Raw genomic sequence first — 16,856 nt, 5'->3', positions numbered from 1 at the left:
GTAGTCCCAGCAGCTCAGGAGGCTGAGGCAGGAGGATCAGGGGAGTTCAAAGCGAGCCTCAGAAACTGTGAGGCACTATGCAACTCAGTGAGACCCTGTCTCTAAACAAAATACAAAACAGGGCTGGGGATGTGGCTCAGTGGTCGAGTGTCCTGTCCCCACACCCCCTCCAAAAAAAGAGACTGACGTGGACATACCATCCCTGTCTCAGTACCACTTCAGGGGTAGAACTTGGTGTTGGGTGAACTATGTACGGCATGTTTACACTTTCGTAGGTGTTGTCTGTGTGTCTGTCACACAGGATTCTCTTGGAGCGTGAGTTCTGATAGCTAAACAACAACAGAAGGTGTCTGACAAGATAAGGGTGGGAAGCACTGCTCATTGCATCATTGTACTTCCTGGTGAAAAGTTTTTATGAGATGATGGAAAAGTGCGTGTGTTAACTCCAACATCATTGGACTCGTAGAATCCAGTCTTTGGATTTATGTTCTCTGAAAACCAAATGTTAAATTTCTTTGAATTATTAATTTCTAGTAATTTTGAAACAAGCATTAAAATCGTGATGAAAATAAGTAGATTAGGAATTAGTAATTTCTCAACTGAACCTGACTGAATGTAAGGTCATTTCAACACACACACACACACACACACACACTCACACACAAATTCAGAGTATAAGTTAGTTTTGACTATACAACATTTTCTATGCTAGCATGCAGTAAAAGGGTGCTCTGTGGGACCCTGAGAACCTTGTAGTGACCCATGAGGGTAATTTATTGTCTTAATGATACTGACATTATTTACTCCTTTATATTATTATTCTTTTTTATTTGCAATGATTGTGCAAAAACAAAGGTGGAGAAAATTCCTGGCCTTTAGCAGGAGTCAAGGTGGTAGCAGCACACTGTGCTAGGAGTCATTGCATTAGTCATACATTCAATGTAAAAATAAAATGTCAGTTTCACGTGAGACTGTCTTAGTGGAGCAGTAAAAATGATTTTGTTAGATCTTGAACCTTGAGGGCATATCTTAATGTACTGCACCATGAAATGGGAAGTACCTGGAAAGCACCTTTGCATTTCCAGGGACAAGGATTGGTTACCTTGAGAAAAGGTTGTAGTAGATAGGGATGCTGTGTTCCAGGGATAGAAAGCACTGCAAAGAAAACTTGAACTTCATTCTTTACTCATGGCGGCACATTGATGGTGTGATGGACACTGTTTTGAGTATATTGTGGATAGAGCTCATGGATAAGTACGTTAGAAATATTGGAAGTCGGGGGTTTTCATCATAGGGAAAGGTGACACTAACGTGGGATTAGGGGAGGCAAGGAAGAATCTTGTTCCACTTGATGTGAGTTCAAAGTGTCACTGTGTATTGTGGTGTAAGGCATTTAAAATACCTTTATTTCGTCCAATCAAAAAGCCTAGAAGCAATGTCTGAATATATAGACCATAACCAAACTGTTTCTCCTCCGTTACCCCCAGAAACAGATCACCTGTGAGCCCAAAATGAGTGAGGATTTCTTCCCACGGGTCAGCCAGCAGTTGTGTTCTTAAATTTAATTCAGTTCCGACTCTCTTACCTGGAGATTAGCCAGACCCCACAGGTTGAGCCCCCATTTCCAATGTTAGTTGAGAGTGTGGGCCTTCACAACTTCTGACCACTGGGCTACCAGTTGGGGTTCCCCTACCCCTGTCCTTGGGTTTGATTTGCTAGAGCTCTTCATAGGACTCAGGGAAATACCTTCTATGGTAACTGGTTTATTACTGGGTATTTTAAAGGGCACAAAGGAATAACCGGATGAAGAGATACTTGGGGTGAAGGGTCTGCAGCATGGGAGCCTCCCTTTCTGAGTAGTTGGGGAGCACCACCCTCCCTGCACATGGACGAGCCCTGGCTCACCTTCCTGTAAGTTGTGAGCTCAGCTATCCAGAGCCCTCTGAACCCTTCTCATTTGAAGTTTTCATGTAGGCTTCATTGCATAATTTGGAAAGAGGGCAGTTGGGTGGGATGAATATGTAGCAAGATTAGCCCTGGGTAGATGATTGCTGGGGAGTCATCATGTGTGTTCATTATGTTACTCCACTGACTTTTGAAATATATGTGGAAGCCCTTATGATTACCCTTTTTAAAAATACTAGTTAAGTAGGATAACTTGACAGTTTGTGCATCTCAATGTGATTGCACTGAGAAGTATGCCTCACTTCGGGAGAATCGTTGCCAAAAATATTTAACCTGAATCTCATCTAAGGAAACAGTCACAGAAGCTCAGGATGCATGCCAGTCCCCCAGGCAGTTGTCCTAGGTTATCCAAAAAGGGTCAGTGTTGGGGAAAAACAAAAAAGTCATATAAAACAAATAGTATACACGAGCCTTGCTTGAGAGGATTTCCCCCACCCCCACGCACACACACACACACACACACACACAAGTCTTAAAATTTTGGGGGGTACAGTGCCAGACATTAAAATTAAATAATTATAGCAAATTATATTACTGAATTAATGTCAATCATTTTAGGTTTGGTTGTGGTTTTGTGGTTATCCAGGAGGATGTTCTTATCCTGGAGAGATGTACATTGAAGTATTTTATAGCAAATTAGTATGTCTATAAATTGCTTTCTTGGGTGGGTGTACATGGATTCGGTTGGCTTCTATTAAACTGCTGTTTTCTGAGGGCGAAAACATCAGCAAATGCCTATAATTCAACCTAATGTTTATTAAAAGAGAAAGAAAGCAAAGGTGAAGACAAATGGTGTTACCAGGTGAGGAATCTACAGGTGATTTCTGATTTTTTTTCCACTTTTCTGTTGTTTGAACTTTTTAAGGGTTGAGAGAAAAAATTGGTAATATACAAAAATGAATTCCCAGCTAATACATATTTGTTAGATCAAATGTGCTGACAACATTCTCTCTGGGAATAATTGCCCCTAATGGCATTTAAATTCTCTTGGAATTAATTCCATGACTGCTTAAATTAGTTTTGAGTATAAAAGAGGGGGAAAGCTACTTGTTTCATTATATGAACTTTCATATCTCAGAGTCAACACATAACAACAGAGAAATAAAAACCCCATAGGTAGAAATATTTAAGAAAAGAAGAGCTTAATGGCACTCGATGGAGTTTTTTTTTTTTTTACATGAATGATATTTAAGGACAAATCCATTGTCAGAGGAAAAAGAGGTCATTGGTTGGTTTCCAGAAACTGATGCCTATTTTTTCCTCCCTCCCTCCCTCCTTTCATCTAGGTTTATCCTTAATATTCCTGTAAAATAGGGTGTGTATCTAGAATTGGAAAAAATTTTACTCTTCCCCCAACACCTTTTGCTATAAGGTCTTGTCTTAAGCATCTTTTGCCCAGGGTTCCTGGGGTCTCCTGGGCAACTGTGGCAGCGTGATGAAATCATGAGATGGTAATTCCTGCTCTGCTTTAGAGAGTTTGCCTAAATGATTACAACAGCCTCCGTTTTATCCTTCTTCTCTTTTTGAATACAAAACAGATCCCTAAAGAAGTGGCTGACATCTTTAACGCCCCCAGTGATGATGAAGAGTTCGTTGGTTTCCGAGATGATGTTCCCATGGAAACTCTGTCATCGGAGGAGAGCTGTGATAGTTTTGACTCTCTGGAGCCTGGGAAAGAGGTAGGGATTCTAGTCGGCAGGGCAGGTGTGTTCCTCTGGAAGCCGGGATCTTGGTTTGGATGCTCTTTTATTCCAGTGTTCTGAGCTTGGTGATAGGAGTTAGTAGATGAATGCTGTATTTTAGAGGACTGTGCCTTTCATGCTCAAGACACTGGTGGGAGCACTTTGCTCACATGTTGGTATTTTATTCCTATGTACTCTACCTATCTCTCTCCACGCACACGCACACACACTTTTTTTTTTTTTTAATAAAGGGACCTCACATGAGCAAATCCATTTCCTTTGCTACCTCTGGGCTGTTACCTGTGGTGAGGCTGCATTCAGAGTCCTCCCACGTGGCTGGCAGGGGACAGCCAGCCCTGCCAGTGCAACGAGGCGCGTGGAATGTGCGGTTAGTATGAGACAATTGCCTCACTCTGGTCCTGCAGCGAGATTCTATCAGCACCTCCTGCCTGAAACTGCTGGGGAGAGTCTTATGCCTTCTTTAATTACTTTGCTCTGTAGCAAACACAAGTTATAGTCCTCTGAGAGTGAGATTCCTGGAGGTTTATATTGTGCCTTAACAACAGAATGGACAATCAAAATCTCTAGCCTTCAGTGGCATTTTCTTCTGAGTTCATCATGACACAAAATTCTTCCTTCTCCACCGTGGCCTCTTCTAAATGGCTGTAAATTCAACCCACCTTGCTTCAGCTGGGTACCTCCAGGAAGGGAAGCAGCCAGTGCTACCTGCAAGAGAGTCTGCTTTCCGACTTGGGTGACTGTGTGTGTTCTGGCCTCAGTGGGAGCTGTGCTGTCTGGGGTCAACGGGCCTTTCTGGTCACTGTGATCCTTGTCTTATTTGATGTCACTATAACATTTGATCCCTCCAGCTGCCTCCTTCCACTCCTGGGTCTCTTCATCTGTTATACCATTCGCTTTTTGTTGTCATTTCTTCTTTGTCCCTAAACGTGGGTTCTCTTAAGAATTCGTCCTCAGACCTTTTCACCCCGCTTGATCCTAGCAGTGGGCAGTCCTACTTGCAACTGTCACCATGTTCTTCAAATGCAGTGTGGCTTCTCTCTCCAGCCCCAGGTGGACAGCCAGTTGGACTGCTCTTGGTTGTTCAAGGGACAGCTGAAACTCAAAATTTTCCCTCCTCTGCTTGTCTGTCTGGCTTCCCCATTTGCCCATCTTTATCTGCATCTGTTGTTCTTGACACCCTTCCCCCCTCGCCCCTCCCCACCTGCTCCCATCCAGGAGTTAATTTAGAAACTTCTGCTGTGTTCTCATATCGTCCCTTCCCTTCTCTTCCCTCTGTAGCTGTGCTAGCCCCCATGGCCCCTACCCCAGTGACCCTACTGGGATCCCTTATGGACTGAGCTATGGTCTCATCTCCTCTCTAGTCTCTCTCTGAGAATGGTCAGGTAGTGAGGGAGAGCAGAGCCTGTTGGATTCACCTTAAGGGGTGTTCTGAGCAGCACAGGACATGTGTGAAGTGCCTAGTGCAGAGCCTGGCACACCCTGGGCATTGAGAAACACAGGAGCTGCTTCTGCTGCGGTGACTGGTACTTACACAGTCACTTCTCTCCTTCCTGGACCCCTGGTCTGACCCCAGCCAGGTCTCACAGGTTGGCCTGTGACAGTGTGCCATGTGGTTTCTTACTACTGCATTGACTCTAAAGCTTTACTCGGCAGCTGTAGGTGCTGTCACTCAAGGATCCACTCCTGGGAAGCAACGAGCTGTGATGTTCCTGATACAGGGCCACCACTTCACAGTCTCTTAACTGCCCTGGTGCTCTTCCACCTGCTGGGATACACGGCTCAGAAACTGGGTTGATTGCCCTTTGTTCCCACTGACCCCTCTCTTCATCCTTCCTCTGATCCTGGCTCTGGTCCAGCTCGAATGCTGCTCCTTCCATGAGGTCTCACTGGACTTTCTTCCTGATGTTGCCACGTTGTGTGTGTCTCCACTGGCACATTCACCATGGTTACTTGACCTGTTTGGCTCTGCTGTAGATTATAAGCTCCTGGAAGGAGGAGACCTCCTACTGGGAGGGTGCTTTCTATCTTCCCTGGCTCTGACCTTTTGTTCTTGTGTTGTCCCTTTGCTCTTGTTTAAGCATCCAGCACCCCAACTGATGATACAGAATGAGGGCCCCTGGGTGTTCTGGGTACTGGAAATGGTTGCCCATCTGACTGGTTCAGTAGGCCATTGCTCTCTAATCTGTTTTCATGTCACATGGGCTTCAAAATAAAAGATGTAGCTGCCTGTGTAACTCCTTCCAGTCTGCTACTTGCTTACCATCTTGATCATGGTGAATGGAGGTGCCCGAGTATTGCTTTTGAAGCATACTGAACAGGTTCCAGAGAGCAGGGGGCTGTGAGAGATGGAAAGCAGAGAGGCTGTGTGGAGTGGAGATGAGCTCCAAACAGACCCACGTAAAAAACCATTTTCACACCCTTTGGAGTTAGCAAAATAAAAGCTTAGGCCTCAATTTAGGACCATGGCTAAGTTTTTCTCCATCAGGACTGACCACCAAAGGTGGGATTTCTCCCAGGCTGTCCACTGCCCTGCAAGTCCTGCACAAAGGATAGGAAAAGCTAGAGGGAGCGCAGGTTGGAACTCACTGCTACCAGCCCTGACCTGTTCCCTGCAGGCTCTGGGTAGGAACTTTGGATATTTAATGAAATTTACACATGGACCCCATTTCCCTGAAACAGCCTGCAGGGGCTGGCTCGGGGCTCTGTGAGCCAGATGTCTCTAGCCCTCAGGTGCATGATGGGTTTCCTCAGTAGCCAGCTGTGTTCTACTCATTCTTTCTTAATGAGAAGCCCTGATCCGAGGCTTGCTACACCCCACACACTTGAGATACATTTAACCAGCCAAGGGAAGCTGCTTGAACTTGTGCACTACATGTATAGCCTACTCTGGTCTCTCTTGAACACAATTTGAATTTCACTTTAAAGAAACTTCCCTTTTGTGTGTGTATTTGTTTTTCAAGCAGCTGCACCACAGCTATCATCAAAGGAAGAAAGTAATTTAGCTCTGAGCAAACTCACTCCAATTATCCATAATAATTCATAGGAGACATTTTTAAGCTGACAGAATGCTGGATGTAGGCATTTCTTTTCTATCCCCCCTATAAGTTTTTCCACTCATCTATTATATCTATTTTTTCCCCCCAAAGATATCAGAGCTTGAAGAAGGATATAATTAAAGTCAGGGAAAGGCGGGGGAGCTAAAGAGTCTCAATCAAATGGGGTGTTGTGAGGGGTTGTAGATATGTTGGGGGATGGGAGGATGAGGCATCAGGAAACTGGGGACCCAGACTCACCCTGATGGAATATTGCAGGCTTGCAGATGGCTGCCCTTGGGGGTCTCCCTTTGAGCCTGTAGTTCTTTCTTTTTTATTTCATTCTTCCGAACCCACTTTCTTAAGAGCTGGTCCCTTCTTTATGGTATTTCAGAAGGAGGAAAATTCACTATTGGAAAACATCTTTGTGTTTTAAGAACCAGTCAAGACAATCAGTCTTTCCCTCTGCTTAACTTGCTACCACGGTGGTTGCTCACCCCACCTCTGGGGGGTGAGGAGGATTGTGGCTTTCCTCCAGTCCCCCAAAGTCATTGGTAATGGAGCAAGTCCAGCCCCTGTGGCAGTGGGTGGAGGGGTGTGAGGGTCCTCAGTTCTTTCCTACAGAGAAACTTGCTGTGAAAGGGAGCCAGGCTCACCCACTTGGAGGGGACCCCGGCTCTGGTTGGCTGTTAGGGAAAAATGGCATGTGGGAGGAAGCCAGGTTTTCTCCTCGTCTCTCCTCTCCCTGTGTTTGCAGTTCTGTGTGAAAGCAGACATTTCTGGTTGCCAGCTTTGGCAGGAGAAGCTGAATTCTAACAGTACTCACCAGTCATGCCAGAAGTGACTAAGGCAACAACCATTCTGATTTTTTGAAATTGCCTAATTTGTAGGTCTTTATTTCTGTAAGCCTTAGAAAATGTGTGTGTGCACATGCGTGTGGGGGTGGTGGGAGTGGGGGTGGAAAATTGTTATTATATAAAATGTGCCATCTTAACCATTTTAAGCGCACAGTTCAGTAACATTAAGTACCTTCACTGTGTTGGGTGGCTGTCACCGCCATCCATCTCCAGCAAAGACTCACATCCCTCCAACCAATGATTCCCTGTCCTCCCCGCCCCCATCACACATCTATTGTGCTTCCTGTCTCTCTGATGTATGTGTTTTTAATTTAGCAGGATGTTCGTTTCCATTCCAAATACTTCACAGAAGAGCTAAGAAGAATTTTTATAGAGGACACTGACTCAGAGAATGAAGACTTCGAAGGATTTACGCAGAATGATCTGAACGTAAACAGTAACCCAGAAGTAATGGTAATGATTATCAACACAAAGGATTGTGGGCAATAAAAGTTTTAGTCCTGTTTCTGAATTATAGCTTTAAATTCGTAAGTAGTCACTTCGCAAATGAAGAGATTTCATTTTCTTCTTGTATTTGTCTCATAAGTCAATTAACATAATACAAGAATTGCTGCTGTAAGGCTAATCTCCTGTCCACTGGTCTGTTCCTTTCTTAGAAAAATCCGTTTGTCTTCCCCTTGGGATTCTGGGGATGTGTCCCAGGTATCCTTTATTATCCTTACCAGTTTATCTCAGATTTTTTGAGCTGCTTTTATCTTTTCAGTCTGTGTTGGGTAACAGTTTCCTTCCAGCCCTTTCTGGTTGTATGTGAAGTGACATTCTTAGATTTGAAATGCAGCCGTGGTGTAGATTGGGATTTCCCTGTGCATGTTGATTTCAGGAATCCAGCATGGTTTTGAACCTTAAAGGTGATCCTTGTTCCTCCTGGACTCCTGGGGAAATCTCTCAGCCCTTCACCTTTAAAATTTCTTCCTTTTACTCTGCATATTGTGTTTAGTTTTCTGCCAAGTAATGTTTGAATTCTAAGATAACATTGAAACCCAACCTTTGGACTTTTTTTTCTGTAAGTATTTTTATTTGGGAATAATTTCATTTATAAAATTTAAAAGATAGTACAGAGAGTCCCTATATGTATTTGACCTAGTTTCCCTATATATAATCATGATATAGTTGTCAAAACTGAGAAATTAATGTGTTATTAAGTAAATTCTAGACTTTATTGAAATTTTACCAGTTTTTCTGGTAAAGTCCTCTTTCTATATCTTGAGTTCCAATCCAAAAATACATTACATTTATTTACCCTTCCATTTTTTAAAAACAATTCAAGTTGAATTTATGTTATTAACTGACACATTAAAAACATGACAATTGTATGGATTTTTTTTTTAAGTGCAAAAATGTTTTCTATCAACTGAAAAACAACATAGGTTAATCCAGAAAGTAAACAAACATTTCCTTCTTTGTGATCAAGGTGAAGATAGTTTAAGCCTATTCCTTTGGTGGGTCCTAAAGAACAACTTTTGGCACAGAACCAGTGTGGAAGTATAAATAAGCTGTGACTGCCAGGTTGGCTTTGTCCCTCACCGTCCATGGGGAGAGCTGAGGCCATGAAACGCCCTGATGGTAGGCGGCCTCATTAGGTGGTGGCTTTTTCCTGTGAATAGCAACACAGAGCCAACCTGGAGGCCCAGCTCTCCTCTGGCTTTCTTTACAGAAGCTGGCTGTGTGTCAGTTTGTGGGTTTTGGCTAGCAGGTCCCCAGTTTCTTGCCAGTAAGACACTACAATTCTCGCAAACCTTAATGGGTATCTTCTGTTCTTGAGCTAAGTGATGTCTAGTCAGTTGAAGAATTTGTATTTCTTATAGTGAGGAAAAGTGGATTATCCCAAGTCTTTTCCCCACTTAGACTATACACATTTCGGGTATTAGTTGGGAGTATCATGTAGAGTAGATTATAACTCATAAGGTCTACCTGCAAATTTTATTTTCAAATTTTGGTGAGAAATTTCGATGTTATTAGTTTTTTTTTTTTTTGCTATGACAAAATACCTGGGATAATCAATGTATACGGAGAAATGGGTTGTTTTGATTCACGATTTTGAGGTTTCCAGCCCATGATTGGTTAGTCCTGTGACCTTGAGCCTGTGGTAAAGAATCACATCACAGTGGGAATGCATGTTAGAGCAAAAATACTTACCTCATGGTCGGGAAGCCAAAAGAGCCAGGAAGAGACTTGGGTCCTTTACCAGCACGGTCTCCTCCCCCATGATCTAAAGACCTCTCACTAAGCACCTTCTAAAGGCTCCATGACCTCCCAGTGTTCTCACCCTGGGGACCAAGCCTTCACATGTGAACCTTTGGGGGGATCCAGCCTCCCAGCCCAGCCTCCTGCCTGTGCTCATGAGAACTGGCCAGACTGTCCCTTCTGATAGGTCCTGCCACAGTCTCGGTTTCTAGTGGTCTGCAGGCCAGGTGCAGAACAATCACAGCCATGGTGCCGACCTTTGCTCTTGTCCTTGGGCCTGTTTCTGTGCTTGTGTTGACTGTGTGCTTTCCTCACCTGGTTCTCTATTGTGTTTCTCCACATCCTTAGTCAAGAGAGGCAGAGCAGATGATGAGTGTGAGAGAAATAGAGCAGGTCCCAAGTTCTCCCTGAATTCTGAAGCTATTAGCATGGAAAGTTTAGGATACTTAAAAAAATAAAAAATAGATCAGTCAACATGGTGCAATCTTAGTTCTCTACTGGCGTGGTGTGGATGTGTGGATGGGTACACTAGAGTTGGAAGTTTTCTGCATATTTTTTCTTCCTTTCTCATTTCTATCTTGAGTCCACCTAGAATTTTAAGAGTCCCTGGGAGGAGGCAGAGTCACTGGATTGGGTCCTGGTCCATCCTGTTGCCTCTTTGTTCATGGTGGCCTATCTTCAGCATTCACTGCCAGCCATTCCCAGGCTGTTTTATCACGTGTGGCCCAGAAAGGATGCCTAAGTGATGTCCTTGGTCTCTAGTATTTAACCCCCTCCACCATTGCTCAGAGTCCCTATTACATCTCGGAGGTCTCCCAACTATCACCTGTGATGTTACTGCCTCTCACTTGCAAGACCAAGTGAGCTTGTAACACTGAGGACCTATACTTCATGGGGTTTGAAAATTTGGGGTGAGAGTTTTCTGGAGCCCACTGAACAAGAGCTGTGCATAAGCCTGTAGAGCTGTCAGACTTGATGTCACCCTGTGGTTCTGAAGTTTCTAGGGAGGAGAGGGAGCTCCCTTGATGGAGAGCCCTGTCTGCCCTGAGGATGACAACCCGACCCCCCCCCCCCCCACCACCATTGGCAGGTCCTCTGCCTGCTCCTTGGTCACTTCACCAGGGTGAATTCTGCTTTCCTTTTCCTCCACTCTTGAGTCCAGTTCCTGCTATTTAGAGCAGATGAGTACTTTTCCCCTCTGCATGCCATTTTTATCTGAAGATAACTCTGGTCATGCACACCCCATAGTCTCATTTTACTTGACTTCCTGATGCGCTCCTTGGTTGCTCATGTCAGTGTTTTGCTTTCAGCCTGACTGATGGAACTCAGCATGTGGGTGGGCATGACCTGTGCAGGGTTCAGTAGGAGATTACTTATGCTTTGAGTTTATTTCCCCGACAAACTTCATGTATGCTTTAAGTGAAGAGTTCAGAGTGATCTAACAATAGGAAGGGGAAGCTTTTCATTGCTTTTCTTTCTAAAATAATGTCTGGGTGGTTTTAAATGAGTAGAGTTTTTTGTTTGTTTTTTGATAGAGTAGATTATAACTCATGGCTCAGTATAGGGTTATAGTGTCTTTGTTCTTTTATTAGCTCGTGGAGTCAGATTCAAGTGATGATGGCAAAGCATCCTTGGTGAGTGAGAAAGAAGAAGATGAAGAGGAAGAAAAGGCTACACCTAGAAGAGGCAGGTCTCGGAGAAGCAGTATTGGCCTACGAGTAGCCTTGCAGTTCCCAACCAAGAAATTGGCAAAAACATCAGATAAAAATAGTTCTTCCGAGCTGTTGTTTTCTAGCTCACATTTACAGGATAGTAAAAAAAATCTTGTAAGAAATAAAAGCTGTAAACAGGCAAAGGAAACGGAAGATTCTGCCTCTGAGTCTGAGGATGACTCCAGGGACGAGAACCAGGAGAGCTCGGATGCTCTGCTGAAGAGGACCATGAACATCAAGGAGAACAAGGCCATGGTGAGACTCCCACAGGAGGTGCCAGGAGTAGGCTGGGCTCTGATGGCAGGTGCTAAGGCTCACAGGTGACTCTGCCCCTTCAGCTCCTGCCACCTTGGCTTCTGTCAGGGGGGTGTACTCTGAGGAGTGTATATCTATTTTCTTTTCCTGAACCCAGAGTTGTTATTACATGATCAGCTCTGGTTTCAGAACAGAAAGAGACCCCTGGGACCATTTATTTATAGGCCCTACAGGGAACCCTATAAGCTTCCTGATTGTCAGGTTGAGTTCTAAATCAGGAGTGCTGGGGAGGAGAAGGACCAAGCAACTGCAGAAAGAAGCAAAGAAGCTGTCACTGAGTGTGTAAGAGTTGTGGGCAGGACAGGCAGGCGGCTTCTGCCTGGAAACTGCCCCCCTGGGAGACATCTCTGAAGGAATGGGAAAAGGTCTAGGGATTAGAACAATCTCAGGGGCTAAATTCACTTTTAAATGTCTTTATTAGAATAGTTAGTAGAACAAGGTGAAATTCTTGATGTGCATTTATTTTTTCTAAATGGGGTTAATAACTTAATCTGATCATTGTTGAAAATCATTGTTCTATAATTTTGACAAAATTTTAAAATATTTTTTTAGTTGTAGTTGGACACAATACCTTTATTTATTTATTTATTTATTTGTTTATTTAATTGATGCTAAGGCTCGAACCCAGTGCTCACACATTCTAGGTGAGCATTGTATTGCTAAGCCACAACCCCAGCCCTTGTATTGACAGAATTTTAAGAAATAATCTTACCACTTAATCACTTATTTTGGAATATTTTTTCCTCTATCCTTTTTTTGGGGGTGGGTGGTACTAGGGATTGAACTTAGAGGCATTCAATCAATGAGCCACATCCCCAGCCCTATTTTGTATTTTATTTAGAGACAGTGTCTCACTGAGTTGCTTAGCACTTGCTTTTGCTGAGGCTGGCTTTGAACTCATGCTCCTCCTGCCTCAGCTTCCTGAGCCACTGGGATTACAGGCATGTGCCACTGTGCCCGGCTCTCTGTCCTTTTTTTTTTTTCCAAAGGGGAAATATTAATGTAATCATGTCCAATACATTACTTCAAAAAATTAAAAGCCTGCTTAGGGGCGATTTGTATTCTAAAGCACATTTGGCTTTGATTAATGGAAATTTTTAATTCAGTGTCATCTGCATCTTCAGTAAGAACTATGTTCTATATGATTTTATAGTGGTACCAAGTCTAAAACTAAATTCTATTTGAATTCTCTGATTGGCATATTAGTACGTGTTGCTTGGTATTAGTCGATGTTCATTTGGAGAAGTCTTCAGAAATTGTTTCTGTTGCCAAGAAATTTACCTAAAAGTATCAGATTTGGGGGGCTCTCTTAGAATCACCTAGTTGAGCCAGTTGGGTTTTGGTCATGTTGGAACTGAGAGAGATTCAGGCATGCAAAATGATTTGTCCCAGTTTTGCACAGCTAATTACTGGCAGGAACCTTGTGCCTGAGGCTCTGGACGTTCCAGGACTGTTGTCATTGTGTCCTATCCTTGTGTTGACGCGGATGAATGGTGTTGTCAGCTTCTCATCTCTGGAGATAAAATCTCGACACGTGAGGTGATGTGATGTGATTGTTGAGGCTTGTATAAGCTATTTAGTAGCAAAATCAAAGGCTTGCTAGAGGTGTAGGATGACACGGACCTGTGTTTTAGTCAGCTTTTTTGCTGTTCTAACTAAAATACCTGACCAGCATAAGTGTAGAGAAGGAAATTTAGGTACTCCCAGTTTCAGAGGTCTCAAAGCAAAGACAATGGGCTGTATTCCTTGAGAGAGGGACAGACAGACAGACAGACACACACACAAACACACACACACAGACTCCACTTGCCAGATACAAATATATACCCCAGAGCCCTGGCTCCAATGCCCCACCTGCCTTCAGTTACCACTCAGTTAATCCCGTCAGGTGACTAATGGACTAATTGGAGTTAAGGCTTTCATGACCCAGTCATTTTTCCTCTAAACCTTCTCACATGTTTTTTTGGGGACACCTCATGTCCAAACCATAACATTTAGCCCTTGCTCCCCAAAAGCTCATGATCATCTCACAATACATTTAGTCCATCTCCAAGAGTCCCCATAGTCTCATCAGTTCAAGGATTGCTGAGCTGTTGGGGGACACTCCATATTCTAAACCATAACATTCTGGCAGTAATGATTTATGTAAGATGCTTTCTTCTGTTCTTCAGCTCGCTCAGTTATTGGCAGAATTGAACTCAATGCCAGGTTTATTCCCAGTACGAACGCCAACCTCAGCTTCGGTAAGTGAAACTCCTTAAAATTATTCTCACCATTGCTGATGTTTAGTAATTGGTTGCCTAGTGGCTTTTATTCAAGAGAGCACTCAAGTGCATGTCTGTGTTTTTGGTTTCAGAAGAAGAAAACAGTGCGTCGGGCCTTCTCAGAGGGACAGATCATCAGGCGCACAAACCCAACCCGAAGTGCGCGGCCCCCAGAGAAGTTTGCTCTAGAAAACTTTACCATCTCTGCCACCAAATTTGCTGAAGAGTTTTATACAATCAGAAGAAGGAAGACAACTAGTGGGGTATTTTCTGACTGTAATAACTGAATTATTGTGTAAGCCATTGGTCCTCAAACGTGATGCATCTTGTTAAACCAGGCCTGTTTACAGGTAGTTTCTGGCTCAGGAGGTCTGCAGCAGCTAAGACCTTTAATTTCCAAGTTCCCTGGTGATGCTTATGCCCCTGGGACCACAGTTTGAGAAGGCCCCTGCTTTAAACTATAGGTTGCATTGACAGTCCTTTATCCAAACTGAGCTGGGAAGCAGCTCATTGGTTACCGCTCATGAAGTGGGTTGAACTTGATATCTAGCAGAAGCAGTAAAAGCCTGTGAACAGCTCCAGCTAGCCTTGTGCTTTTGTGTGTGGGAAAGTACAGGGATGGTTCCTTGTGATTGGCTTTGGTTTGGAGGGTGGAACTTTAGAGCCTTCTACTTTGTGGGTTTAACTGTTCAATGAGGTTCATTTCCCTGTCTCCACAAAATTTTCAGCAGAAAATTGAACTCAAAAGCCCAAATTCTTGTTTATTGCTGTATTGTCAAGAAGGAAGCTTGGTATAGGGAGAAGCCCAGTGAATAACTACATGGATGACAGGGTTCCCAGGAAATAGAGAAGGGACATGATCAATGTTAATTTAAGATTCTTAATCTGTTTGAAATGGCTTAACATATCTTATTCCAATTTCTGTCCTTTTGCAGGGGAAATCCCAGGGGCATAGACGACGTCGCCGTATATCTTCTTTTCGACCAGTGGAGGATATTACTGAACAGGACTTGGACAATGTTGCCATAACTGTGCGAGATAAAATCTATGATAAAGTTTTGGTAAATTATATTTTATGAATAATTTGTATGACTGTGATTGAGAGTCCAGGGCATTGGTATTTAAACTCCTACGTTGTTTTTAAACTGTATCGGGACTCATACCCTTGTGCCATCTCCTTGTGGGCTCAGAACCTGGCTCTAAATTGTAGGGTCTTGGTCAGCCATCATTGGAAAAGAAAGACGACTTAGTGCAGTGACCCTCATCAGGAGAGGTGGGTCACTGAGGCATGCTTATAATCTGGGGGGTGGCAGCGATAATAGTTTAGAAAAGCATAAAATCATATTTACGTGTAATTGTTAACATTTTTATTACTTACATAGTAGTGTATCTTAAATATTGAAAAAGATAGTGTTATGGGGGATAATATAGTCATAGAAAACTTTGGGAGGAAATTGAATTTTTTTTCTATATGGTGATTTAAAGAGGGGCTTTGTTATTTCTCATTTTCTTTTTTGGATAAGTAATTTAAGGTAGTATTTAAATGTTTTTTATTGAATTGCCAACATTTTTAAATTAGGAGATTTTACCCTGTAGGTATTCAGGGCTTTAGCCAAATTGTTGCTGCTTGGGGCCTGTCACCACTGAACCTGTTGCCTCAAGCTTGCCTCTGGTCTCTGCTCCTGTCCACTGTTTCATTCTTTCTGGGGGGGTCCCTGCTCAGTCTCATCTGCTCTGTGAACCAAAGTGCCCACTATCTGGTGGAAACCTCCAGGGTTTGTCCTAGGGACCGTGGGAGAGGGGCAGTACTGGCATCTCTTCTCATGGCCCTAGCTCTTGCTCCCTGTGCTCACTCTCACCCTCACCCCTCCCCAGGGTAACACGTGCCATCAGTGTCGGCAGAAGACCATTGACACCAAGACAGTGTGTCGGAACCAGAGCTGTGGTGGGGTACGGGGACAGTTCTGTGGTCCATGCCTGCGGAATCGCTATGGGGAGGACGTGAGATCGGCATTGCTAGACCCGGTAGGAAGTGTGTTTGCTTTTAAGTCGCTTTGGGGAAGGGAAATGAGCCCAAGGTGGGGGACCTGGAAGAGCCCTTTCTATTTTCCTCCTACATTTTAAGACTGAGGGAGACGAAAAATACCATTTTCTTCTGGAAAGAGAATGAGCAGGCCAATGGAGAAGAGTTTTTGTCAGGTTTTTTAATGTCAGAGTTGTTTTCATACAAGTTAACCCTGTGCCTCTCCTCCAGCAGAGATCTTTTTTTGCAGGCCAGGGGCTGTGTGTGTTATAGTACAGTGTTTCCTGTGTGCCTAGCACTGTTATTTTTCTTTCAGTTGTTATTGTTTTCTTTTATGAAGTGGGTAAACCTGCCTATGCTTTGTTCCCTTTGTGAAATGAGGTAATGCTTGGACCTAAGTAGTCTTGGTCTGTGTTCTTAACCTTCATCTTGTGACTTGAAAGGTGTATATAGAGTGTGCCCAGTTTATTAGACTATTCAAGTTAAGTGATTTCAAAATAAGTACACCTATTGGGAGAGCTGGAATTCATACCTTGATTTTGTAAACCCCATGCTCTTACAGTCAGGGCCACTTGGTATGAGGGTCCTGCACTTGCTCCTTGAAAATCTTCCTCTTGAGCAAGGGTGCCCACCAATCAAATGTTGGTTTTAGACAGGACCAGCTACATATCTCATTGTTTCTCTGATGTGGGGTGGTCAGCCTTTCTGGGCCACAGTGACATACTGCTAAAGATAGAGACT

General features: G+C 43.6%; 1 protein-coding gene across 2 annotated transcripts in view; it reads left to right on the top strand.

The window, feature by feature from the left end:
- Window positions 1–16,856, top strand: part of Cdca7l (cell division cycle associated 7 like) — a 55,664-nt gene that overhangs the window by 36,816 nt on the left and 1,992 nt on the right. The window contains exons 2-8 of one of the 2 annotated variants that reach the window (XM_027932707.3): window positions 3,504–3,644; window positions 7,876–8,010; window positions 11,394–11,768; window positions 14,000–14,071; window positions 14,185–14,355; window positions 15,028–15,153; window positions 15,968–16,117. In XM_027932707.3, coding sequence (XP_027788508.2) covers window positions 3,504–3,644; window positions 7,876–8,010; window positions 11,394–11,768; window positions 14,000–14,071; window positions 14,185–14,355; window positions 15,028–15,153; window positions 15,968–16,117 — 1,170 coding nt within the window. Of the gene's footprint in view, window positions 1–3,503; window positions 3,645–7,872; window positions 8,011–11,393; window positions 11,769–13,999; window positions 14,072–14,184; window positions 14,356–15,027; window positions 15,154–15,967; window positions 16,118–16,856 lie in introns of both variants that reach the window. The other variant, XM_027932706.3, reaches the window with a different exon arrangement.

This window comes from Marmota flaviventris, chromosome 1, assembly GCF_047511675.1.
Source record: "Marmota flaviventris isolate mMarFla1 chromosome 1, mMarFla1.hap1, whole genome shotgun sequence".
Taxonomy (NCBI): domain Eukaryota; kingdom Metazoa; phylum Chordata; class Mammalia; order Rodentia; family Sciuridae; genus Marmota; species Marmota flaviventris.
Note: the sequence above shows the minus strand (reverse complement) of the source record. Positions and strands in the feature narration are given on the sequence as shown.